At 37.2% G+C, this 27,998-nt stretch overlaps 1 protein-coding gene across 1 annotated transcript; it reads left to right on the top strand.

Moving 5' to 3' along the window:
• The first annotated feature begins 134 nt into the window (after positions 1 to 134).
• On the top strand, positions 135 to 27,334 carry ZPBP (zona pellucida binding protein). Its single transcript, XM_086742950.1, is given in 7 exon segments — positions 135 to 189; positions 2,616 to 2,696; positions 6,017 to 6,142; positions 14,720 to 14,857; positions 16,731 to 16,872; positions 16,874 to 16,944; positions 27,243 to 27,334. Coding segments are annotated over 7 exon segments (705 nt in total).
• Positions 27,335 to 27,998: the final 664 nt, after the last annotated feature.

Here is a 27,998-nt window from a genome sequence, read left to right as displayed (position 1 = left end):
AAAAGCTATTGAAATTAGCTTGGCAAAGTGGGGGAAGCTGTAAACAGATGTCCTCCCTGCAGCCTGGCTTCCCAGACCAAAACAAGAGGTATAATTTCAAACAACACCCATGAGATGGTTCCCGAAATACCCGGATGGAGCTGCCTCTGCCTCCTCACTCTGCACACTGCCCGTCGCCATTGAATGCAAGTATGAAACTGGTCCTGTTACCAGTGATCTCACCAAACCAACCAGTGGCACACAGCACAGCAGAGCGATACCTTTAATCTTAGAAAAGACAAACTGTGTATAAACACTGACGAGCGGCAGCAAGTAAGGTGCTGCCCAATACAGCTCTAAAGACAACTCTGAGAGCAAATAAAACAACATTGTGACCTGCAATGACCAAACTGACATAATGAATGCTTGTAACAAATATGTTTTCAACACACTTTGTTCAAACCTATCCTTATCTCAACCCTTCGGACTTGACGGGGGCTCAAACCTTGGATCCTCAGATTAAAGTTTGATGATCTCACAGCTGATTTAGCCAGGCCCTTTTGTGCCCCACCTTGGGCACCAAAAAGACTGTGGTGGTTGAGCCTGAGTCACCACACAGTTTTTCACTCACCCTCCCCCTTCCCAGCGGGACAGGGGAGAGAATTGGGAAGAAAGGAAAACTCGTGGGTTGAGATAAAAACAGTTTACTAGAATAGCAAAGGAAAATGACAATAATAACAAAATATAAGGATACTAACATATAGAAAAATGAAAAATACAGGATTCCTCATCACCTGATGTCCAAATGACCAATACAGCCCGTCCTGAGCAGCGATCATAGAAATAAAACCGAGCAGCAAGCAAAGGAGCAAGAGGGAGTCAGCAAGGTAGTAAGAGCAATTCCAGCAAGTGAGAGAGTGATGAGATGCCCCCCCTACCCTGCCTCGTGGGCAACCCCCACTTATATACTGAGCATGACGTTTATGGCATGGAATACTCTCTTTGGCCAGTTTGGGTCAATTATTCTGTCTGTCTTTCTCCCAGCTTCCTGCACCTGCACATTAAGTGAGAGCTGGAAAGCCAGACAGTGTTCTTGGTTTCATTAGCAACAACTCATGTCATCAAGATGTTTTTATCAACATTCTTCACATATGAAATCCAAAACACACCGGCTACTGAGAGGAAAATTAACTCCATCCCTGCCAAAACTGGGACAGTCCTCAAACAAAGTTGTGGAAGTGGCACATAGTGAAGAAATATTGCAAAGTAAATTAAGCTGTTAATCACAGAAATCCATCTTATATGAGACTACTCTTAAGATTATCTCCTCTCAGTTTTTTGATTTTTTTTTTTTTTTTTTTTTTTCCTCAAGCAATGTTTTATTTCTTCCTACTTTGTAGGTATTTTCAGTGGTGTACTCTGCTTACATTCTGAAATGACAAGTACAGGCATTTCTTTTAACTTAACTTGATTAACTTGTCCTGATAGCTGGAGAATCTGCCTTGCTTCTGTTTTCATAACAACACTGAAGAGAAGTACCATTACTGTTTGTGTAATAGATGGGGTGAATTGATGTTTTCCCATTATTGCTTAAAACAGGATAAATCAAAACAAAGCTGAGACTCAACCCCATCTCTGTCATGGCCCCCAACAAGTGCTTTAATCTATAATCAGTTTACCAGAGTATTTATTGTTGCTTTTAGTTTTTGAATGTTGAACCTAAGTTAGCAACAAGTACAGATCTGCTGCCACATAATTATTTAGCCCATCTTCATAAAATAATTGCTACTGATGATATGTTCAGTATTTTATTGCTGTTGTTTGTATTCAAGACTTTCTGTTCCTTTGTTGTTTACTTTCTTTCCCGGATTCCCCAAAAGAATTAGAAGTCACAAGCATACCTTAACTCCCAGTCATGCACATTCATTCCAAGCAGGAGATGGAGACAAAGAACACAAAATGCTGAGAGGTCTAACAGCCATTGTCATCGTTCTGCTGGCTTCAGTTCTGTGTCTCTGGAAACTCTGTAAAAGTAACTCAGATCTGACTTACACTAGAATGCCCACCTGAAAGATACTTCAGTTTTCTTTCAGAAGCTTTGCATGTCTTGCAAAGCCTTGCAATCTTTACGAATAGATTTTAAATTTCTGTTTAAAATAGAAGAAATGCAAATTAAAATAGCCATAAAATACCTTCTATTTCATTTCATGGGAAAACTAAGCAAATCACAATCGTGACAGAACCCAAGTTTGTTACTTCATTAATGGTCAGTGTACACATTGACATGCCAACTGAGGGTATAATAACAATGCAGCTAAATTTTATCCTCATTTTGGACAGTGTTTATCCCAATTTTCCCCATTATGGACGATCTTAATTTAAAGTGTAACCGTTCTTTTATAAAAGATGATTGTATTTAAAACTGAATCTACACAAGTGCTGTTTAGAATAAGGATGCCTTTTCTGGTATCAGGCCTTTGCCATTGTTTTTTGTTGCCTTAATCAGTCATGCATTGCATAAGACATTAGGCAGCTGTTAAATTAATATCCACTGAAGAACAAGTCTATTACAGGGTGCAGATAAACCTGAAGTATGCTGCTTGCTTTTTCAATGTAATTGTTTTATCTTTTAACAGTTCAAACCTCAAAGAGGTTTTTGAGAAGTGCAGGACCAAGACACAATAGCTGAAAAATAGTGGGATCTGCCATATTTCCAAGTCTTTTTCTTTAAACATAATGTAACAAATTATAGTGAAAATATTGTTTTTACCAAGAAAAGGCCCTTCTATATCATATCCCTTGTGGTTGAATTGTTTTAAATTATTTTAAGTAGTTTAATTAATTACAATTCTGTACTGACTTACGTATACTTAATAGGCCATCCCACAGAATGTATTTCTGTCACTGGAATTTATTTTTTATATTATTTCTTTATTCTTACTTGTAATTTTTATGTAACCAATATAATTATTTTCTGTAATTGTTATAACAACGTTCTGTGTACTCTTCCACTTGGCTATAGGACTCTTGCTCCGAAATACTCCTTTCTTTCATTGGAGATGTTCTGACTTCATCTTAATTGTTATGTACACAGAACCTGAAGCTTGAAGTTTATGTTATATTCTACAACAAAAATTAAGAAGAATTATTTGCTTTGTAAGTTAAATCCATCTAACTCTAGAATATAATATTATCACTTTATTTTCTCATTAAACAATTAGTGGAAAATCTGAAAATTAAATTAAAGACCAGCCTGTTCCTCATTGCTGTATGTTTACTCATGTTGCTTTTTCTCTAAATGCACATTACCAGCTTGGTTTTGTTAATACTCTTCCCCATGGTTTTCTCCCTATGTATTTTACAGTGGCAGCTTTACTGGTAGCATATCTAGAAGTGATACTGCTGTTGTTTGGGGGAAAGCTAAAAGACAGCATTATTTGATTTTTTTTTTTTGGTACAAATTCTTAGACATATAAATTTTTGTCCAAAGGTGAAACAATTTTAGGAAATAATTTGTTTTTAAAGGTTTCTCCTAGGAGTTTATCTAATAAATTTATTTAATGATAAGTAATGGTTCTGAGTAATCTAAAGGTCCCTCCTATTAGTATATGATTTCGCTCTGATTCTGACTCATATCTGTAAACATGGTTACTACTTGAATGGCACAGGTGAATTTGAAAGTTAGAAGGCAAGGTTAAAATGTTTTGTCTCAACTCTCTTTCTGAACAATTTAGTATTAATGAAGAGTGTTTCCACCTTCTCTGGGACAGACCATTGTGAGTACACTAGATGTGGCTACAGTGTTGTTTTGAGATGCTGGGCAACATTTTTATTTTGAGGAGTTTTTTTCACTAAAATTTGGTTAAATACAATCCTGCACTTTAAAAATACTACAGTTTTAAAATACCTGACATAAATGTTCTTTTTTTGTATCACTATCTAAGGTAAATATTTTTATAATGGAGAGAATAGGAACACATAAGAAAAATAGCAAAGAACTTTAATTAAAATAGTAAGAAATTATTTTGAAAGCAAGAAGAATAAGGTTATACCTAGTAGATATTTTTTCAGCCATTATCTTCTGTCAGATGCCCTTCTGTATCCTATGATACATGCTTACAAAACTGTAATGGAAATTTACAGTGGTGGGGCAGAATTTACCATCTTGGCAGGTTATGATAATAATGACACCATAATTTTGCTACTTTTTATTATGGATATGTATTTTTTTTTCTTATTGCAATAAGACAGAACAAAGCGACCTTAAGAAAATAAAAAACCAAAATGTGAACTGGGAGAGATACGCAATGTATACAATTTTACCCCAATAGACTACTACTAAAGCCAGTTGGTTAGTGAATTTTGAGAAAAGGTGTTAAGGATTTGCGATAGAAAAAGACTAATCATATTGGCAATTGCATTAACATGTAGAATTCACATTAATTTTCATGCTTTGGGGTTAAAAACTGAAACATCACCTGTAAATGACATTCATTTCCATGATGTCTGCATCATCATTTTGAAGACTGGTCTACCTAGCAGGCAGTTATGAAAATACATACTTTGCTGTTTTCTGCAGTATAAGCTACCGTAATAAACTGATTATTAGCTGGGATGGACATACCTACTGATCTTATAAAAATTCTGGAGTTATTCTTATGCATTGTATGTTATATCTAAGTCTTTATTCTGTTTAAACAACTTAGTACTGTAATGTGAATGTAAGTGGCTTTTCAATTCTTAATGAAAGCGAACAATCATACTTAGAGAGGAGAGAACACTGTGGTGGCATTACCACCAGTTGCCATAATGGAAAAATGAAAACTTTTTCTGAGCATTCGTCCTTTCCTGCAGCAAATACTTAAACGATTTTTCACTTGCAGGGAATCTGAAATCGCCAGTGGTAAGATAACATTGTGGTAATTTGCGTATTTGATTCAATTCTAATTATTAGTCAGATTCTCCAGATCATAAGTGTTGTAGTAGCTGTAATGCTTAATACTAGTCGTAGCTTTTCAGTGGCATTCGGGTAGCCTGATGCCGAGCATGGTATATTCAAGTTTAGACCTCACTAGAGTGTAAGTATCTAGCATCTCATACTTCTGAAGAGGACAAATGCTTTGCAGAGTGTAGTGGGAAGTAAAATAAAATAAATTGTACACGCTGAAATCCTGCATATTGTGGAAGTGTTTATGACTACACAAATTGTAGTTTTTAGAAACAATTGAAGATCTAGAAGCACTTGTGTGCTACAAAATGCTTACAAGACATGGAGATATCGTTTACTATGGGAAAAGACTAAGTAAATCCTTACCTTACTCAGTTTGCTTCCTATCTCATTATCTCTGAATTAAACAATAGGCAGCTCACCATTTAGTGAGCTACAACACTAAATCCTTTTTTAGCAAATAGATTGTGCACTGGTAAAAGGCAATTGCTAATAAAATGGAAACAGCAAGTTTTCAAATCCAAGTATCCTGGTCCAACATACTGCAACTTCACTCTCTCCATGTGTGTGTTGGACACCAGTTGAGACAGAACGCTGCAGAAGCTTGTGAGAACCTACTTAGTGTCATAATCCATTCAGGAGGATGTTATGGTGCACTGTGGTTCTTGTTTACACAACCAGATAAGCCTAAAAGTAGAAAGAATTATCTTAGAATCATAGAATCATAGAATGGTTAGGGTTGGAAGGGACGTTCAAAGATCATCTAGTCCAACCCCCCTGCAAGAAGCAGGGACATCTTTGACTAGATCAGGTTGCTCAGAGCCTCATCCAACCTGGCCTTGAACGTTTCCAGGGATGGGGTATCCACCACCTCTCTGGGCAACCTGTTCCAGTGTTCTGCAACCCTCAATCTTAATTTTATTTTCTGGAGAAAACAAACCTGCTGTCTGTTTGGTATTTCATTTTGATGACAGAGATAACAGAACTAGTCCCAAAATTAGAACTCCATTCAAGATTGTTCTTGAACCATTGAATCACTGTCTTTAAATTTAGGATAAATACTTGGTGCTAATGATAATTTTTTTTCAGACAAAGTTTATGTCAAGCTAAATCACAACAGTACACATATTTTATGTCTGACACATCATCTGTGAAACTTAGAACTGATTGATCCAATATTCCAGTGGAATGGACCAGGTGGTGGTCTTTCTTCAGGTAAGCATTTATTTTCTTACATGTCCCCCTGCACCTTCTCCTCTTCTCCTCTGCTCCCCAAAAAGAAACATGAGGGTTATAAAGGTGGGAATGTAAAAGGAGAAGTAACTGAGAATACATTGTGAGTGTCTGTATGTATAACATATAAATTAACTTTGACTTTTCAGAAAGAAAGGGATGGGATAACCAAATTAAAACACACTTGCAGGTCTGTGTAGAGAATGGTGCCATCTCTAACGAGTGCTAGTTGGAGCAGGATGTGTTAGATGCAACAGAGGCTGAGGATGACATTCTTTGCAGCACTGAGAAACAGCTGGGAGCATTCTGCAAGGACAGAATAATAGGATGATGGGCGGTGTGACCTAGCCCAACTGCCTCCTCAGTGACAGGCTATCTTCAGACATGAAGTTGCTCAAGACCTTGACCATTTGAGTTTGGCAATATATCTCATTGGAGATTTTCTGTCTTTTCTGTACAACCTATTCCTCTTTTTTTTTTAATTTTCAATCCTAATTTTAATTATTACAGCTTGTCATCGTTGTTGCTTGTTCTTTTGTGGTGCACCTCTTAAAAAGTATGGGTTATACTTTCCTTGTATCTCCCCTTAGGTAGTAAAGGACTGCAATTCCCTTATTAGAGTTTTCTAGGGTAAAAAAATCCCAGTTTCCTTTGCCTCTTGTCCTGTGCTCCAACTCTCTAATCATCTCAGAAACCTCCTCGTTGACTTGCGCTAGTTTGTTAGTATCTGTCCTTTGTTAGGACCTGTCTTGTACTGAGGAGTCAAAACTGGGCACAGTGTTCCAGAGTGCCCAAATGAGTGCTGAGTAGGGAGAGAATAATCCCTTTGTTTGACCTGCTGGATATACTGTTGCTAATGCAGCCCAGTATATAGTTAGCTTTCACTGCTGCAAAAGTGTGCTTCTGATTCACATTCAGTTTAAAATCCACTAGTACTCCCAGGTACTTTTTCGCAGGGCTGCTCCCAAATAGTCTAATACCCAGGAGCGTATGTGGTGCTCTTATTCTGTCCTAGGTGCAGGACTTTGCATTTGTCACTGCTGAACTTGCTGAGGTTTCTGGCAGATTGTCTCTGTAGTTGTGCAAGGTCCCACTGAATGGCAGCAATGTCCTGTAGTGTATCAGCACCCATGCCCCACCAAATTGATATCTTTTGCATACTGGACAAGAAGTCATTCAGTCCTGTGGTGTAGGTCACCAGTAAAGATGTTAAGCAGTCTGGTGCTTTTATCAGCCCTGAGGAAAGCCCTTCATAACTGGCTGCTAGGTAGACCAGTCTTCAAAATGATGATGCAGACAGGTTTTCATCTGTCTTGTTTTCCACTCATCTCATCCAGTTGTCCATAGCTGGGCTACAAGGATGTGGTGGAGGACCATATTAAAATCCTTGTTAAAGGCTTTCAGTGTATATGACATCTACTGGTTTCCCTTCATCCTCAGAGGCAGTCATTTAATTCCAGAAGACACTCAGTATGGTCAGCCGTGATTTGTCAATGGCAAATTGATGCTGCCTGTTCTCAATCACTGTCTTGTCATTCAAGCATCCGGAAATGATTTCCAGCAGTTCTGTCATCTTTGCAGGGCCTGAGGTGAGGATGGCTGAACTGAGGATGTGATTTCCTGAGTCTTCTTCTTTGCCTATTTTTATGAGGAATGTATGTTTTTGGACCTTTCTGGCCATTGGGGACCTCATCACTATCAAAATAGACAACAATTATTAATTAGCTCACTCTGCATCCTCAGATATATCTCATTCTGGTCTATAAACTTCTGTATAGAATCATAGAGTTGTTAGGGTTGGAAGGGACCCTTGAAGGTCATCTAGTCCAACCCCTCTGCAAGGAGCAGGGACATCTTCAACTTGATCAGGTTGCTCAGAGCCCCATCCAACCTGGCCTTGAATGTTTCCAGGGATGGGGCATCCACCACCTCTCTCTGGTGTTCCATCACTCTCATTGTAAAATTTTTTTTCCTTATATCAAGTCTGCATCTACCTCTTTCTGTTTTAAAACCATTACCCCTCATCCTATCACAACAGGCCCTGCTAAAGAGTTTCTCCCTCTCTTTCTTATAAGCCCCCTTTAAGTACTGGAAGACTGCTATAAGGTCTCCCTAGAGCTTTCTCTTCTCCAGGCTCAACAGCCCCAACTCTCTCAGCCTGTCCTCATAGGAGAGGTACTCCAGCCCTCTGATCATCTTTGTGGCCCTCCTCTGGGCCCTCTCCAACAGGTCCATGTCCTTCTTATGTTGGGGGCTCCAGAGCTGGACGCAGTACTCCAGGTGGGGTCTCATGAGAGTGGAGTAGAGGTGCAGAATCACCTCCTTCGACCTGCTGGCCACGCTTCTTTTAATGCAGCCCAGGATGCAGTTGGCTTTCTGGGCTGCAAGTGCACATTGCCAGCTCATGTTAAGCTTCTCGTCCACCAGCACTCCCAAGTCCTTCTCCTGAGGGCTGCTGTCAATCCATTCTCTGCCCAGCCTGTATTTGTGCTTGGGATTGCCATGTGCAGGACCTTGCACTTGGCCTGGTTAAACTTTATGAGGTTCCAGCTCACTTAAGTAAGTCCCTAACATCACGCTTCTCTCTCCCTGTAACATCTTCTCTAAACTCTAATAGTGCCTGGGGCAGGGCTGGAAACCAATCCTTGCGAGGAATGAGTGAAACAAAGGTGGTGTTGCATACCTCAGTGTTTTCCATGTCATTTGTCACTAGGTCATTCAGCCCATTCAGCCTGAAGCCAACATTTTTTATTGCCTTTCCTGACTTGCATGTGTTTCTTTTGGCCCTTCCTATCTCTTGCCAGTTTCAGCTTCTGGTTAATCTGCTCATGGAGAATTTAAACATTCTTTTTCAGAAAGATGCCACTAATGAAATAGTTGTCCTAATCTGCTAGTATGGCATGAAAACCCCAAGTCATTGTTTCTGCATGGAGTATGTTTGGCTACTTGTACATATTCTTTTTGTCACATAATAAGGATTGCTTAGAGATCATGACAGGCTCATCAGCAGTATCTTTCCAAGTCTGAGCAGGGAACTCAAATTCTGGTTTTTGTTTCCTTTTGTGTATGGCTCACTTACCCTTTAGTGTAATTTCATTTTTAAAAACAACAATAACCATTGTGATGAATTTATAAACCTCTTTAATCTCTTATTTTAGTTTACAATTTAGGTTATGAAGCATTCATCGTTTTACAGTGGCAGTGTCTCCAAATCCTCTTCGCTTTCCTCTTAGTCTATAATAGTGTCTATCAGAACTCTGTCTTTGGCCTTACATTTTCCTGTCACGCCATCTGAAATATATTTACACCATAGTAATTCTTCATTCCTAATACTCTACATGACAACCTTTATATTAGAGCATCTCACATTTATATGGTATCTAACACTACACTGTGTTTTTGCTCTGAATCTGATAACAGACTTCACCCTCAGAATTTTTAGCATTCTTTGCCTTAAAGCGGTGTAGGTGGTTGTGCTTGTACTTAAGCCTATGGGCTATGCCATTTATGAAACTGGTAATCTCCCTTGGGGCGGATATATTTTGGTTTGCTGACTGTCCTGCATTGTAACTGATACATTTTGATGCCCAGTCTGTGATGCCTGACATACACAGTATCAGGGATATTGTCATGTGTTTAAGTACTGAGCTTAATCTGATCAGATGGAAGACAACTTCCTGATCCACAATTAACAAAAATTGCCCGTTTCACTCCTCTGGCTCTGTTTACTCAAACTGCAGTTTCAACAGTGGAGACCTCAGACTTCTTCCACTTGACAGGTTTAAATCTCTTCAGGCAGATTGCTCCAGTAGTATCCCAAGTTGCTATGCCAACCTTGGCTCACTAGCAAGAAGCTATGGTGGCAGGGGTTCTTGGCTCTGTGGAAACGTCAGGTGTACTAGAATCAGCAGTAAGCAGGCAAAAGAAAGTTCAGTAGGAGAGGAAAACTTGTGTTTTTCTGACATGACTTTCTGTAAGGATGAGAGAGGTTTTAGAAAAATTATGTTTGAAAAGTAGTAATGAGAGGACTTCAGCTTCAGCTATCATAATTTTGGGTAAATATCACAAAGATATTTAAAGTTTCTAGCTCATTAAATGTTTACTGTGTAAAAGAATTTGATCACTTGGTCTCCTTTTAGAATGGGTGTAATCCCCTCTAAATGGTAAAAATTCTATGGATTTTGGTGTGACTAGTTAGTCTTCTAATATCTGTCATAGCAAATCTCCATAACAGTGGGAAATTAGGATTCATAAACCTTGCTTGATACATTATTTCACACATTTTCAGTGTGGTAGGAAAGAAAAGAAACCTTTCGGTGGAAATACAGAATTGTGAATCGAGTTTTAGGAAAGACTAACAAAATACTGCTTCTTGGAACACTTTAAAATAAATGCAATTATTTAAGCATAAAATCTGTAGGAAGAGAGCCTATCTTTCACTGTACTATCTGTCATAGTTAGAAAAAATCAGATTCTCTTTCAGGCACACCAGCCCTTGACACGCACCTTAAGAAGATGTTTCGTGCTCCAAAAATCTAGCTGTATGCATCAAACATTATGACTGCAGTAAAAGCTCACAAAGACTGGTAAACACCTTTCTTTCTGTAGCTGTTTAAAAACAGTTCTGTTTTTTGAACAAGCACCTTTGTTCACAGATAGTTCCAGTCCACTTATGTGCAGCTGAAAGAGTAATGAAAAATTAAATACTGCACAAAAAGTAATTTAAAATCATTACAACTTTAAAATTAGCAAGTCATTTTTCTTCACTTACCATAGTGACTTTTTTTTTGTACTAAGATCTGGAAATTGTACTTTGAAGTTTTTTAACAGCTGTTGGGCTGGTTGAGAATAAGAGGTTTTCAAAATACACTTTAAGTGGAGGAAAAAAACTTTAAAGTAATTGTTTCTTATGTTGTAGATCTTAAAGTTTTACTGCATAAACCAACATTTTTGATAGTGTTCTGAACAGCTAAATAGAACACAAAAGAGAAAGCATTTCAGTCTTTATTTCCAAATACAAACATTGGGTAGACCTGTTCTAGTTTGGTGAAAATGAACGTAGGAATTTGGATTTACAGGAAAGTTGCTGCTATTCATACACATTGCCGCCTAACACATGCATAGAAGGAATATTTGTGTCAGAAGATTGTGACTATCCTTTCATAGGACTGAGAAAAGTGTGTACTATTGTTTTGTAAAACAAAGCAACAAAACAAATTAAATACCTGCACTCCACCTCTCAACTACAAGCTGAACCCTAGATGTTCCAAAACCTACTATTGGTGTATCAAGCTGTTCTTCTGTAGAGAGGGAAGGAATCAGTAGAAATACAAAGCTGCATTTAGTAGATGTGTGTACTGTATACTCATGCTGTCCTTATAACTGATACATGGCTTACACATGCTTCCTGAGGGGCTGTCAGAGTCCTGTCTAGACTACAAAACAGAGTATGTTTCATTCCTACGAAGCTTTACAGATGAACACAAGCTTATTATATCCTGTGTTCGTTTTTGTTTCTGTACATGTATAATTAATCACTGAATTTACCTATTTGGACATCTTTAGATACTGAATATTTAAATTTGAATATGATCAGTAGTTTAATCTGAAGATTAGAATTTTGTTTCTAAATATATGAAAAATCAGTTTCTGTGAAGCCCATTGGCCTGATTCTGCTGTCATTTACTTTTATTAATATATAATTTCAAAATACAGAAGTTGGTCTACTGTAAAATGGATCCAAATAAGAGATGGAGTGGGAGGATAGCAAATAACTTTTTTTTTTGCAGTGAAATAACTGGAAGGAGAATCAATCTGTTGTTTGGTTTAAATTTAGTAAAGAGAGAAACTAAAATATAGGAACACTTAGTTTAAAATATAATTATGCAAGGGTATGAAAAGTTAAGGGATTTAGTCCCTGTGACATAATTCTCACAGGAATAGCTGTTTGGCATCCTTCTAATTCCTGAGGATCCTGGAAAATGGTCTAGCTTCCTCTCTTAGCATGAATTTAAAAAGAACTTTTGTTTTAAATCATGCCAGTTTTCTCTGACTCCAGGGAACCTCTGAACCTGATCACATTGCTTTTTGTCCATCATGCATGCAAAATGCCTCCTGTGTAATAGAGGCATATTAAATCATATAATATAATTCACATCAGAAAATATGATGTGAAATCCTGCTCACCTGTCTTACTGATCCTGCTACAGAGGAATAACATAGAAACAACATTAGATTTAAGAAAAGGGTGGATAGCTTAATCACTTGAAAATTTTAGTTTAAAGCTAACAGTCTGGTTTGTGCACCCAAACTCATCTGAGTAGGCAGTATTCGTCCCAATAATCCCATGGAGGAAGGCATTTTAAGTGTGATTTCTTTTGTAATACTAGGGGAAAAAAACAACCCAACAACATAACAGGCTCTTGATTTAGTGATCCAAAAGGAGATTTTTTTTTTTTTACACACAGACATACCATTAAAATAATTAATGGTTACTATGTAAGAATTCTGATATCTTCTGGTACATGAAGCATTCATTGTTCAAGGTAGGATAAAATTATATAGTAAGTGACTCAGTCCATCAGAAGAATGCTTTACTTTTCCATTTCTGTGGATGTACTTTCAAAAAATATTTGTGATCAGATCTCTTCACTGGATTTCCAAGCTTTGTTTTTTTGCAGAGTTCTTGTCGTCTGCAAAGATGACAACTTCAGTAGTGCATTTTATAAGTATAGCAAAGCTGTCTGTGATGTATCTTAAAGGTGCTCCAGCTATCCAGTCAACTAACGGTGTTGTTGCTTTTGGCCCACACAGGGCAATTGCATATGCCAAAGATTAGAACTATAGTTCTTAAATCTAGGCTGTTTTTCTGACAATATTAATCTGATAGCTATATCAGCACACAGTAGCAAATGACATCCTAGTTTATAGACTTAGCATCCTGAGTAGTTCATTGTCCGATTAAAAACCTCTTCATCATCCAAAAAAATGAAAGACAGTGTGCCATTAATGTAAGAGTCTAGGCTGATAGAGAATCTGAAACCATTCTTGTGAAAGAATTTGCTCTTTCAGTCTTTTTAATAGTACTCTTTTTTACCAGCACTTAATTTTTTTTAAACAGTGATATATATGACAAAATTAAGTTAATTAAGTGCTTAAATGGTTTATTGAAGAACAAAGTTGTCCTGTACCCTCCTGCCAAGTATGTAAAAAGATACACTTCAATCAGGCTATTTTTTCCTCCATATCTTGCTTAAAATTGCTACTAGGAAAATCAGCGTGCATCTACAGTAACGTTAGTTTCAATAGGAGTGTGGCTTTGAAGTAATTTTCCTGATTGTACCTACTTATTATGTTTTTTTTGGATCAAGGTCTGGTCTTTGAGTGCACAAACTGGATTCCTTTTGGATGAAGCTAATTGGAAAGGTTTGCTTTGAGAAATAATGCATGGTCTGTAAAACTAGATTAGGACTGGCCTGAAATAAAAGCCCTAAAATGTATGTAGTATAGATCTCATGTCCTTAACATTGATTTTTTTTTTCAGTCTGAAAATACAGTGCTTTTGCACCACACTAATTGTCTAAGCTTCCATCATCTACATAAAATTTAGAATGTTAAAATGATTTTTTTGGCATCTGAAAATGGAAACAAAAATCCGTTCTCAAAATATTTTATCAAAGTGAGTATTTTACCTTGAAATCTATTATAATCCACTCTAACCTAGTGGTTCCCAAGGTTTTAATTGACAGCAAGATGGGCTGCATAGTACTATTTGAGAAACCTGTATTGATATTGTTACTGCCTGAGGACTTTTCAAGTCAAGAAAGGAGTCATCAGCTGTCATCATGTAACTCACATGCAGGCTACATGGGACAACTGTATGGCTCATTATCGGTGCCCAAATCTTACCTTAAGCAGTGCTTTCCTTTCTCTTTAAAAGCCTCTGCCTTGAACTAAGGAGTTGTGTTAAGACTTTGGCCACTGTAACAATGCCTATCTTTCCGTACAGAAGGATTATTTTACAATCTTAAACATACATAATTCTAATTTTGGCATACACATGCAATTTTTTGGAAGGTCTGTTAGACAGTACTTGCTTAACTTGACCTTCCTCTCTTGCCTACTTTGCAGTTTACTGCGTGTTAAACACCACCAGCAGCTAATTCATGGGGCACTTCCTGAAGACTGAAAGGCTAATAGTCAGTTTGACTGTATAGAAGTATAAAAAGAGATTATTTGTCCACTTTGTCCTTTCTTTCTGTGCGTTTTCTGCTCTTGGAAGTGGTTATTGAAGAGAACAATAGATGTCTGAGATAAAATAAAAACATGTTTCTAGAACTGCTTTGTCAACCAATACTTAAAAACCCAGCAGCAATAAGGCACGTTTGTGTAATGCTGAACTGAGTGACACCCAGTAGGCCTCAGTTTCTGAATCCTGTGCCTTCAGATAAATATGTAATTATTTTCTGTACAGCTTAACAGTGAATAACCATTTGTACCCTTAGTCTCTGCATTTTCTTATGATGACAACTCAATTTATTTCATGATTGTGTTTACTAGAAAGGGGCAGTGTGCAAATATCACTGACAGGAACTTTAATATTGAGACTCCTGAGTGGAGTTTACACTTGTTCCATTGTTTATAAGCTAATAGCGATGCAACCTGATAAAAACCTCGTAATAAAATATCTTATTTATGGTAAGTTATCAATCCAGGTAAGTGTGTTGTTTCCTTGAAAAAGTTTTACTTTTTAAAATATGTGTTGCTGTTTTTAAATAAGTAGGCTTATTTAGAGTTTAATTTGCAGAGATAAAGACATTGTGTTTCTCTAGGAAATTGTTTTTAATATTAGTTACTGCCAGGCAGTTCATTTAATGTAATATACAAAGCCCTAAATGAAGTTCAGTGGCTGACTGAGAAACTTATGAATACAGTTCTTTTTTAAAAATAAATGTAAAACATAATGAAATGTAACAAATTGAATAGGCAGTAATCCTTAATAACGTTAAAATAGTATAATTTTAAACAAAATTATTCTTTATGAGATTAATTTTTGCACAACCATACAGATTTATTTCACACATGTTAATGCCTTAATTATTATCTGATTGTGTTTTTTGAGTACGTATCATTAATGATGTAAATTTGTAGCTTATTATTTCCTGTTCTGATTACATTTCCTTCTGCCAGCAGGTAAAAGTATTTGATAAAGTGAAAGACTGTAAAGGCAACATCATTTATTCATTACTAGCTCTCCTTTTCTTTAAAGGATATTTTATCCTTGTAGAGGTGTAGGCAAGGGCTCCTATTGCCTTCAGCCACAACTATGTCTGATCTTGAATTTAAAATGCGTACCAGTGCTCATTTAGAAAGATGGTAGAGCACAATAACCTAAATTAACCTCTGATGTAAATTAATTTTACTTTGGCACAGTAGTTCATATAGAATAACCAGGATTTCAGCAGCTATCTTGCTTGACGGAGCTGGAAAGGAATAAGTGTCTTTGAAACCGTTTTGATGGAAAAGGTTACAGTTTTCAGTTTTGCAGACTTATATCCTTCAATAAGTATCAAATCTGTATGTTATCATACAAAATTCAAGTTACATGTGTATATATATATATATAAATCTGGAATCCGCACCAGCAAGGGAAAGGAAATGGGGGAGGCAAAAGCAAGTTAGAGGATCTAACGAGCTGTCTTAACTGGGTACCATGTTTTGGAAGTTCTGCTTCTTCTTTCAGATGGTTTGGTTTCTGTTCCTTCCTTCTTTCTTCCCCACCATCTCTGTCTCATTTCTGTGATTATACCCACACTATGGCCCCTGTTCTTCATTCTTTTACTCCTGCTTTCTTTTAACATTGTACTCTGTTGATCTTCAGCTTTGAATAAGTAGAGTGGTTATCATGAAATAACTAGAAACATGCATTTTATGGTACATTGGCTTATTTCTAAAAGATGCCCAGCTGTGCATTTAATTTTCCAGTAAAGATGAAATAGCTGATCCATCCATAAAAGTAAATTTCATACCTAAATGGAAGATTTTCAGTTACTTCTGCTCTCAGAGAAGGAATTGTTCATCATATTAGTTCATCTTCTATTGATCTCTGGGGAAGAGGATTCCGTTTTTAAGCTTTTAAAAATACTTTTGTGATAGTTGACTAAAAATATGTAACATACTACTATAACTGGCCATAATGTGTGAGATGAAATATTGTGCCACATACTAAGGATATTTTGTATGCTTCTTAACTTTACTGTTCATATTCCTGATCCCTTTGCTATCATCTCCTGTTGGTTTACAAATTAAAACATTACAATAATAAAGAGTAAATCTTACCTATGGATATAAATAAGAATGTTGAGTTGTAAAAATCTCTTAAGTGTTTCCAGCTTCCAGTGTTTTGCACCCCCAGACCCAGACAATTAAAAATTGTCTGGGGGTGCAAAATAGGTTTTGTTTAAAAATTGAGGATTTAATTTGTCAATTTTATTTTCAAATAAACAAGTTACTTTTCTTCTTTTTAATTCATATATGTTCATTATCATCTTTCACATTTTTTTTCCTGCAGCTTATTCTGATCCTAAAAATTACTATGAGCTCACAGCCCAGTATCATGCAGTCCCTTGCAACAGTTCTCATAACAGTTCTTCTGAGAAAGCACTCCTTCAGATATTAAGCAAACATGTTGCTGAACTTTCGTGTGAGGTTACATAAGTCAGAATGCCATCATGTAAAAAGGCAGAGAGGAACTCTACAGACTGAAATCTTCTTTATATTTTCAGGTAAAATCTGCCTTGCTTTTCAATAATTGTTAGAATGTTTATAGTTAATGGAATGTATTTACTGCTTATATGCATAAAGTTTAAGGGTTTAATAATAAAGTCTCTTGATTGTAAAAATGTGTCAAAGTATTGCATGTGAAATTCATGTCAATAGCAAAAAGATAAGTTGATATACTCAAAAGTCCATATTTTACATTATTTCAGAAGAGTTTTATGACTCTTTATTTTATTTTTATAGCCATGAATAGATCAATATGTTTTTAATTTTATATTGTAAAAAATTATCATATCCCTTGTTACACGCTAACACAGGAAGGAAAGTGATATAGTGCATTCTGTAACTCCCCAGATTACCCTTATCTAGCCACCTACAACTCGTGTATAAATCACTCCATGGAAGTGCCTTCAAATTTATAAACGGCTTCCAAATGTCAGACTAAGGCTGGATGTCTAATTTTCAAGAACTAAAGTTAAATGTGATGAACATCAGTACTTCTTCTTTAAGTGGCAACAACAAAAGAGGGAGATTTTAGAGGCAATCCTATGCACAAATACAGGCTGGGCAGAGAATGGATTGAGAATAGCCCTGCCAAGAAGGACCTGAGAGTGGTGGTGGACAAAAAGTTCAACATGAGCTGAAAATGTGCACTTGCAGCCCAGAAAGCCAACCGCATCCTGGGCTGCATCAAAAGAAACATGGCCAGCAGGTTGAGAGAGATGATTCTGCACCTCTACTCTGCTCTCATGAAACCCCACCTGGAGTACTGCATTCAACTCTGGTGCCCCCAACATAAGAAGGACATGGACCTGTTGGAGAGGGCCCAGAGGAGGGCCACAAAGATGATCAGAGGGCTGGAGCACCTCTCCTATGAGGACAGGCTGAGAGAGTTGGGGCTGTTGAGCCTGGAGAAGAGGAGGCTCCAGATAGTGGTCTTCCAGTACCTCAAGGGGACTTATAAGAAAGATGGGGAAAAACTCCAGGGCCTGTTGTGATAGGATGAGGGGTAATGGTTTTAAAATAGAAGGAGGTAGATGCAGACTTGATATAAGAAAAAAATTTTTACAATGAGGGTGGTGGAACACTGGAACAGGTTGCCCAGAGAGGTGGTGGATGCCCCATCCCTGGAAACATTCAAGGCCAGGTTGGACGGGGCTCTGAGCAACCTGATCTGGTTGGAGATGTCCCTGTTTCTTGCAGGGGGATTGGACTGGATGACCTTTAAAGGTCCCTTCCAACCCTAATGATTCTATGATTTCATGATTGTATTTCTTAATTTTCCTTTTTTTTAAAAAAAAAAAACAAAAACAAAAGGAACCTGTGATGGTTTAGTCCAAACTACCAAACAGTTTCTCACTCCCCCTCCCCCTCCCCAGTGGGATGGGGGAGACAATTGGGAAGGAAGGAAAACTCGTGGGTTGAGATGAAGACAGTTTACTAAAATAACAAAGGAAAACTACAATAGTAACAGAATATAAGGATATTAAAATATACAAAGTGAACAATGTGTGTTTTCTCACCACCCGATGTCCCAATGACTGATACAGCCCATCCCGAGCAGCGATCACGGAAACAAAACTGAGCGGCAAGCAAAGGAGCAAAAGGGAGCCAGCAAGGTAGAGGGAACGATGCCAGCAAACAAGAGAGAAAGATGGATGCCAGGAAGGCAGATACCCGCCCTGGCCAGCCCCCAGTTAGATAATGAGCATGACGTTGATGGCATGGAATACTCTCTTTGGCCAGTGTGGGTCAATTATTCTGTCTGTCTTTCTCCCATCTTCCTGCATCTGCAAATTAGTGAGACTTGGAAAGCTGGACAGTGTCCTTGGTCTCATTCACAACAACTCCTATCATCAAGGTGTTTATCAACATTCTTCACACACGAAATCCAAAACACCCCAGCTACTGAGACGAAAATTAACTCCATCCCTGCCAAAACCAGGACAGAACCTACAGGAGACAGTAAAACTGAGTTGCCAAAAATATTGAGTTGGCTTGATTTAAAGCAAACCATTAGGTGGCTTGCAAAGATGGCACCAAATTATGGGATATTTAAGGATTTTTACTGAATGTGGTTATGTGTTGTAATAATTGTAAAACTTTATATCTGCTATTTGGGTGTGTTTATACATAAATAAGTTTGTGTTTATACATAAATGAAGATCTCACCATGTCTTAGTTACTTATCATCCTTTGATAAGGTTTAGTTATTAAAAATACATTTTCACTTTAATATGAATTTGTTTTCATAAAATGTTTCCATTCCTAGCTTTTCACTGAAGGCATTAACTGTGGAAGTCAGAAATCTCAGTAACATGTCAGTCAAGAGGAGATTTTTTTTTTCTTGAGACTTGTTCTTAGCCTTCTGAACACTGAAACCATATGAAGGGAAAGTCCCAACTCCTTTATGCTGTGAGTGAGGTCTGAAGGAACCTGTAAAATTGTCTCAATATATGTTCAGTTCACTAGAAGTACTTTGTTATTGAGAGATATCTAAAACCTCAAGAGATGCTATTTATAATTTTTGAGCTGATTGTACATAAGAACATCTGCAATATTTTATTGAACTAACACTTTCTAATTATTTCAGCTCTAAAAAGGCCATTGTTTTCAAAGGTGGTATTAATTATTCACTATGGATCAAGACATGCAATTTGAAAAGATCCCTTTCTGAACAAAGTATACCAATTATGCTTCATTTTCCACTTTCCATTAAATATAGTTGCTTTTAAAAACAATGAAACTATTAGTTGTGTTTCTCTGAAAACTGTAGTGGATAGCTCTGATGTATCTGAAGAGTCTCATTACTGATAGTGTAGTTAGTTAAGGTTAATTCTAAGGTTATTGAGACTACATAAATGAGATTTAGCTAATGTACAGGCTTTCTAGCATATTTGAGCATTAGGATAAATTCTTCAGTTAGAGATTTAGGTGGATGTAATATTTGATGTGACTCAGTGGTAAACTACATGTTCTTAAGTAGCTTGAAATCTTAGAAAGTACTTCTTGATTTCTAAGTAGTATTTGGTGTTTCAGAATTACTTCCATAACAGAGGTAGGTAAAGCTTATAATATAAGGAGTTAAATTCACATATGTCGTAGTTCAGCCCCGATCGGGACCAGACTACGGAGTCTCTCTCTCACTCCCCCCACCGTCCAAGAGAAGAGGAGAGATAATATAAGGAAAAAAAGGCTCGAGGTTTGAGATAAGGACATGGAGGAATCTTTAAAGTTACCGTTATGGGCAAAATAGACTCGACTTGGGGAAAAATATTCATTTATTACTAAAAACAAAGTAGGATAATGAGACAGAGAACAAGATAACTTCCACCCCCCCCTCCCTCTTCCCAAGCTTAACATCTCTACTACCTTCCCCCACCCCAAGCGGTACAGTAGCAAAGAGGGAATGGGGGCTACGGTCAGTTCCTCATGCATTGTTTTATACTGCTGCTTCGTTGTTGGGGGAAGAATTCCTCACATTCCTCCTCTGCTCCAGCGTGAGGTCCCTCCCATGGGCCACAGTCCTTTGTGAAACTGCCCCAGCGTGGGTCATCTCTTCCACGGGGTGTAGTCCCTCCAGAACGGCTGCCCCAGCGGGCCCTCCACGGGCCACAGCCTCCTTCAGGCCTCCACCTGCCTCAGCGTGGGGTCCTCCACAGGCTGCAGGTGAATCTCTGCTCCTCCATGGGCTGCAGGGGGACAGCCTGCCTCACCATGGTCATCACCACAGGCTGCAGGGGAATTCTGGCCCGGAGCTGCATTACTCCTCTCCCTCCTTCTTCACTGATGTTGGCATCTGCAGCTGTTCCTCTCACAAGAAATTATTCACAGTCAGGCTTAGGCAGACACCTCCCAGGATTTCTTCACATCTCCCAGGATCTCCACTTTTCTCAGCCGGGCTGAGCAGAGTTGGGCCCAGTTGGCTGCCTGGCGGGAGGCCAGAGGGTGAGGCCTGCAAGGCCCACAAGGCTCGCACCTCCCCCTCTCTGCCCCTGGTCAGCATCTTCACATCTTCTCTTTTTTTTTTTTTTAATTGTTTTCCCCTTCTTAAGTACATTATCACAGAGGTGTTTTCAGGGAATATGCTGTCACCAATTTGCTCGGCGTTGGCCAGCAGCAGCTCCACCCTAGGCCCAGCCGAGACCACTGAACAAAGGGGAACAACTTCTAGCAGTTTCTTACAGAAGCTACCACTGGAGCCCCTCCTCACTAAATAAAACCATAACAACATATTAACAAATAATTTTATTTTTAATATGGCAGCTTACTCTAATGTCAGTTCTGGAGAGAAGTCCAGCAGCTTAGTTAACTATTTCTCAGGCCTTCACCATAACATGTTAGTTGCGAAGGAGTGTGGACCAATGCAAATGGATTACTAAAATGTAACTCTGCTTTTTCTTCAGTTTTTACTTGAAATCTTCCTTCAGTTCCATGTGTCATAGGCATTCCTATGAGAATTTAAAGGGTTGAGTGGGTTATGCTCAGGAAGCCATGTGTTTGTGCAGGTGGAGGAGCAGGGAAAATCTTTAAAAGCACTAGATATCACCCTGATTAATTGTTCTTCAGAGAAAAACTGGTTTCACTGCAGAAACAGTCAGAAACTTGAGAGTTAAAAGAGTAGATCAATGTTTTAAAGAGTGGCTTTGTGAGATGGCATTTCACCCAAGAAAAGGATATTCATATGATTCCCAAATATTGACCCTGAAGTCTCAAGAGAACAATGGAAGACAGACATACAGAGACTAAATAAATCTGTAGTCAAGCTTTTCACAAAGATGATTCCCTATAGATCTAGAAATGGTGAAAGAAAACACTGGATTATGTATTGAAGACAGTTTACAGAATGGAATATATTTTGAAAAGAAATAATAAGAATATGGAAGAAAATAGAGACAACTCTAAAATTGCAGGACATGTGAAACGTTTCCATATGGGATTGTTTTTTTTTCCAATTTGTTGTCTTTGTCAGAAGGAACTTAAATTTTTTTGTCCATATTTTCCAGCAAAAAGTGACAAATATCCGGAATACATTTATAAAAATACAAAATTTATTACATTTATTGTAATACAGAATATAGTTGCACATAATTCCAAGGAAAGGTACATGAAAATCAACTTTAGAAAAGCATATCTTCTTTTTAGGATGAAGTGTTTTGCACAGACTGTGGGTTTGTTTTGGGATTTCCCCTCAGAATATCTTCATAGAATCACAGAATCACAGAATAGTTAGGGTTGGAAGGGACTTTTAAAGGTCATCTAGTCCAACCCCTCTGCAAGGACCAGGGACATCTCCAACTCCATCAGGTTGCTCAGAGCCCCGTCCAACCTGGCCTTGAATGTTTCCAGGGATGGGGCATCCACCACCTCTCTGGGCAACCTGTTCCAGTGTTTTACCACCCTCATTGTAAAAAAATCTTACTCCATTATAAAAAAAATTTATTCCTTTCTTCTTCAAAACACAACTTTCACTTTATCTTTGATGGCTGTTTAACATAAGTAATAAAAATAATACTGTTTTCTTAGCTGCCAGGCTTCTTTACCTCCTGCAGTAGACAGAAACACTACATAGCTGTACACTAATGTCAACCCAAGAAGCCGATCCCTGTTCAGCTGGGATCATAACAGACACCTCTTTGGCAGATATGGGAGCAAGCTTTCACATCTGAGCTACCCAAGAATCTGAAACATTCAGCCCTGAACCTGAAACTTCCTGCTTCCCATAGCTGAGAGTGTCATTGTCAGCATGCTCAAACATACACTCTTTTCCTTAGTTGACCTCTTGATAAAATTAATGATTTCCTTTCCCAAAATCCAAAACACTGTCTCATAGCCAGTAAAACTGAAAGGGTCCTCTGCTTATCATTTTACCTCAAGGCAAGATACAAACTTCAGTTATTCTGACAGATGTATCCTGCATAATCTTAAAAACCTCAGAATATAGACTACATAGACTTCCAAGGAAATAAAATTCAGTACGCAACATCCTCACCATTGGAATGTCTTATTCTAAGATATTTATGTAATTTCCCTTGATGTGGTTTATACCTGGTACTTTGAGTTCTGTCTCACTAAATCTGGAAACTATTCTGTCAACTTTATCTTTGCAATAACTTCTATATATCCTAGAAGACTCAGACCATTTTCTTTTTCTGAACTAAATAATCTCAAGTCCGATCTTTTTGGTCATGTTTGACAGACCTCTGTTCAGCTTTATAACTGTCCACAATAGGTTCTCTACATTTGTTTTTAACGCCTCAAACTTCATGCAGTATTTCTCAGGAGACCATGCTAACATGGGAGAATTAGTTGTGATCCTTGTATCCCTAGCTATAATCCTTAGATCTGTTACTTCGACAGAAAAGAAGATATTTTCCCTATACCTTTTTTAGTGGGGGAGCTTTTTCCAAAACATGCACTTACTCATGGAAACATTTTGATAAACACATTTCCATGGTAGTACAGCACAGTTTGACTTCTTGGGTTATCTAATAGTTTCCTTTGTAGTTGCAGGAACCAGGTCCAGCAATCCAATTAAAACAGTTCTAAGGTCCATTTTAGAACTATTAGAGACCTTTGGTCTCATTAGCTACTCTTGTTTTGTAGTTAGAAGATCAAGCTTTCAATCTAAATTAATTAGTGGAAAGTTCATACTCATTTTCCCCGATGGGGAGAATTCCCTTTAGCTTAAGTTATTTTTTTGTCTCCTATTTTATAGTCAGAACAAGTAAACTATTTTCTATCTGCTTTTTCTAAGAGTTTGTATTCAGCAAACCTTTATCTCACATGTCCTATTTGAGTTTAATTTTCTTGCACAAGAGTGACTAGAATTTCACATGGTAATTCAGATGAGCTCTTACCAGTGTCTTTTACATCATTAGTGCTTTTCTTTTGCTGTTAAGAATCTCTCTCTCATATGATGTAACAGTACCAGAATTTCCCTTTTCATTGTGACTGATTGTGCTCACAGTCCTCTTTAATCAAACAAAATATACAGGCCTTTCTTATTCTTTTATTGCTTCCTGCCTATTTAAGTCTTGCCCTTATTGACAGCTTCCCACAGGTTTGTTGTCAGCATAGTTCATTGGGACTTTTTCTGCTAATGTTGTTAGTGGAAATATTTAATAAAGTCTGTCTAAGAGCAAACTCCTAAGTAATCCCTTTAGCAATTTCTCTCCAACTCTTATTTCCCTATTTTTTAAAAAATTTCGTTCTAATTGTACTCTTCTGTAGTTTATTACATTTGTATGTGCTGCCATATCACATGCTTTCAAATTAATTACATGTTTATCTTCATTGTAAAACATCAAATTGTGTTACTTTCCACTTACCTGCATGTGTTTCAGTGTTCATACATTAAATCTTTACATAATACAGAAGTCTGATCAGCTGTTCTGTGGCTTCTTGGGTTCTTTTTTCCTTTTCTGAAAAATTTATAATACATTTCTTACCAGTCATAGGTTAGCACTAGTATTAGGTAGGGTATCGCTGCAGATGGAACATGGAAAAGAGATGTTACTCAGACTTTCTAATTTAAGTACATTAAACTCTGGGTCTTGATAAGGATATGACAGAATTGGAAAGGTTATGAAGTAGGTCCAAGAACATGAAGAAGTAAAAAACCTATGCATAGCCTCTGCAGGATTCATAAGAAACCTACTCTATTTTTACTTCTCATACAGCGAAATAGCAGGATGTTCAGTTACATCTGCTCTCTTTCCCTTATTATTTTTAGAATACCTAGTTTTATATGTTGTGTTCTAATAGTTCTGGTTCCTCCATGCTGTTGTGCAGTGCTCTGTGAACAATGCAGCATTTATTTCACACTGCCATCACTCAATTTGTTCACTAAGCTGCATCATTTGCCACTCTAACTGTCCTGTATTAGAACTTGTTTTCATTTGCTTCCCCATGCTTTCACTGGTCTCATGTTCTTTTATATCGTACTATATCCTCATGTTTTTCCCCGCTCTGCTTTTACATTAAAATGGTATTCAATATTGAGCTATTGTCTTACCTTCTACTCTGATTTTCTAGTCTCAATCTCTTTCTGAATTAGTCAATTAAACATGTTAACCTGATTAATCACTGTGTGATGTATCTGTCTTTACAGAAGTCTTTTTGGCAGAAAACACTGGTGATAAAACATATAAAAATTTTGTTCATCAGGTACCAGATAAGCGTCAGGCAGAACCCTTTACTGAGTGATTTTGTAGAGGCAATGACTTAAAGACGTGGAGTTACTGCTGATTAATAATTCCATTTAGTCTTCTGTCTCTGTAAAGCAGTCTTGAATAAACAGAACTGATGAGTACAAACATCTTAGAAATGATTTAATGTGATTTTATCTTAATTTTAATGTTCTTCTGCTTTTAAAGCCCTGTTTTGTTTTAAATAAAGCACATTATTCCAGGGTAAGTTAATTATGAGGTTAAATTTTACTTAACATGGGCAACTGAGTCACTTTCATGTCATCAAAATTTCTAAATATAATTTTTCTGCTTTTATAATTTTTTCTTGTTTAGGTGTTTTTTATTTTTAATCAGATGCAGCTGTGAGCTTAATACAGTACAAAATGTTCAATGTTTATTAGGGCTTCTCTGGAGAGACAATTTTTGATGATAGCCCATACTAGCTTTATGAAATAATTTTTGTCCTGTATTATTACTCTGCAGAGCTTGATTTCTGTGGTATTTTTGGTAGACTAAATACTGAATAGTCAGTTCTAATTTAGTTTTCTTCAGTTCTTTCACACAGTATGGTGATTATTTATATTACTGAAACATAGTAACTTGACAGTTCAAAAGGGAATACATTATTCAAGAGAATATTGAAATAGTCCTAAAATCAGAAGAGAGTGCAAAATATTTGTTAGCTTATAGGATACAAGAACAAATGAAGATGTTGTGTGTGTTTCAGTTTGTGAGGTGTGAAATTACAAGTACATAAAATACACTGTCAAGATAGAATATTTTGCTAAGATGTTTATACTTTCAAAGTGAAGGTACACCTATAGGAGTTTTCCATTAGTGAAAGGACTGAAACAAGTTAAGTTTACTGGTGAAGGAAACTTGCCAGCAGCTGGGTAAATAAGCTACAGCTCCCTGCTTCAGATCCTTTCTCCTTTTCATGCTTTCTGCTAGATAGCAAACTGATTGCACTTCTGAGAAATAAACTTTTTATCTCCTTTGTAAGAGAAGTCAACCTTGCTCCAGTTAAATGAACTGAAAATTCTGAAGGAGTTACTAGAAGTGTGCCTATAATCTTCAATAAAAAGAGTGGAATTATTCCTCTGGTACACAAGATCATTTATTTTTCCAGACAGAAAGGCTGCAAAATGTCTTTAGTTATATGTATTTGTAAAGCTTTCTCATTCCCATAAAGCTATCTTGGTCTGCCTATACTAATGTACAAAAAAGGCAAGGTTTTGACGTCATCTGCAGAGGACTCCTTCTCTCTTACATTTTATGAGACTTCTAAAACCCTCTTCAGTCAATAGCCATGGCAAAAAAAATGCTAGGCAAGCTAATAACAGCCACTGGGGATCAAGTGAATCCTGCCAGCCTCAACAAACGAAGATAAACCAAACCAAATACTGAAAATCCTGCTGAAGGTTTGTGCAGGTGTGACAAAGAAGTCATTATTAAGCCAGGCAAAACCCAATAACCAAGTAAGCGCTGACTCCGCAAAAGGAAAGGTCTTAATTACTTTTGCATAATTAAAGATCAACCCTAAAGAAATGCTACCATTGCCAAACTGAAGCATGATTCAGGATAGTCATAACCAAATAGCTCAAATTTTTTTTCTGCCAAGAGTAGTCTTTTGTGATGAAGTCATTTTGCAGATGACAGTGCAGACTTCATCAAATGGCATAACATGAACCAACAGGAGAAAAATGTTTCTACATGATACGCTGATTTCTGGTTTGATATATTATTTTGCACTGCTTCTTAATAATTATCAGAGCTTAGATTTCAACTTTGTTTTGCCTTGTATTACTTATACAAGCAGTTACAGCAGTTTACTTAAAACATTATTTGATGTAGCCCACCTCAAAATGTAATCGAGGGACAAATTACCTGTAAGAAGATGGAGTGAGAAGTGATAAGAGAAATGTATGGTGGAATAAATAGGCGATGTATAAAATAGATAATTTTTTTTCATCATCAGCTAGCAGAATGATAAAAAAATCTGATCTTTTTTTTTCAAATAGATAAAGATGCATTCTAAATATTTCAAATGTAAATAGGTTCTTATTAATATCATTTAAATTCCACATTTTTTCCTTGTCCTTTGTCCATAGTTGTATGCAGCCCAGGATCATACAATCCTAGTGATGGAATATACTGTCTGAAGTGCAACAGCACTTTGATGTGTGGAGCAACGAAGTGCTAATGGCTGAGGGATTTGCACTCTTGCAGTAGCTCTTATGTATTTTTAATGTGGTGCTATTAATAAATATTTTTTAAATGTGTACAGTTTGTTTTGGTTACATCAATAGAATGCACTTGTTTTTAAGAAATAACGATTCATCAGCATATTGGTAAAATGTTTTAGGTCATACCACTTAGGACTTCTTCATTTTTAAGGTCTTTGTAATATCTGCTAGGTTAATAGCAGTAGAGACAACTAACTATTTAAATCACAAGAAGAAAATATAAAAGTAGAGGTATTTTGCATACTTAGTCCTTTGCTGATAGACCTCAGCTGCTCTCAACATGAACTGGTGTAAGGAGTCTGTTTTGTCGTTTTCGTCTACCTGCCCGTTCAGTCGTTGATTAAGAGGATTATAGTGAACAGCTCAGGGTGTACATCCAGCACTGAGAGGTCATGAATGTTGCAATGTAGCCTCAAATACAAAAACATCTTAAAAACTTTCTTTCGAGATGAATTATAGTATCACTGCTGACTGGTTGGTAACTTCTTCCCAAAGAATGTAAAATTCCGCTTGGGTCTGTCATCTGTTCCACCCTTAAAGATACCACATTGAGCATAACACTTTTACTCTTACCTGAAGAAAACAAACAGTGACTTAAAATTTACTTTTATGACACCCATC

Source organism: Chlamydotis macqueenii, chromosome 2 (genome assembly GCF_036417535.1).
Source record: "Chlamydotis macqueenii isolate bChlMac1 chromosome 2, bChlMac1.mat, whole genome shotgun sequence".
Taxonomy (NCBI): Eukaryota; Metazoa; Chordata; class Aves; order Otidiformes; family Otididae; genus Chlamydotis; species Chlamydotis macqueenii.
The sequence above is the reverse complement of the archived record's forward strand: the minus strand, read 5'-3'. Positions and strand labels throughout refer to the sequence as shown.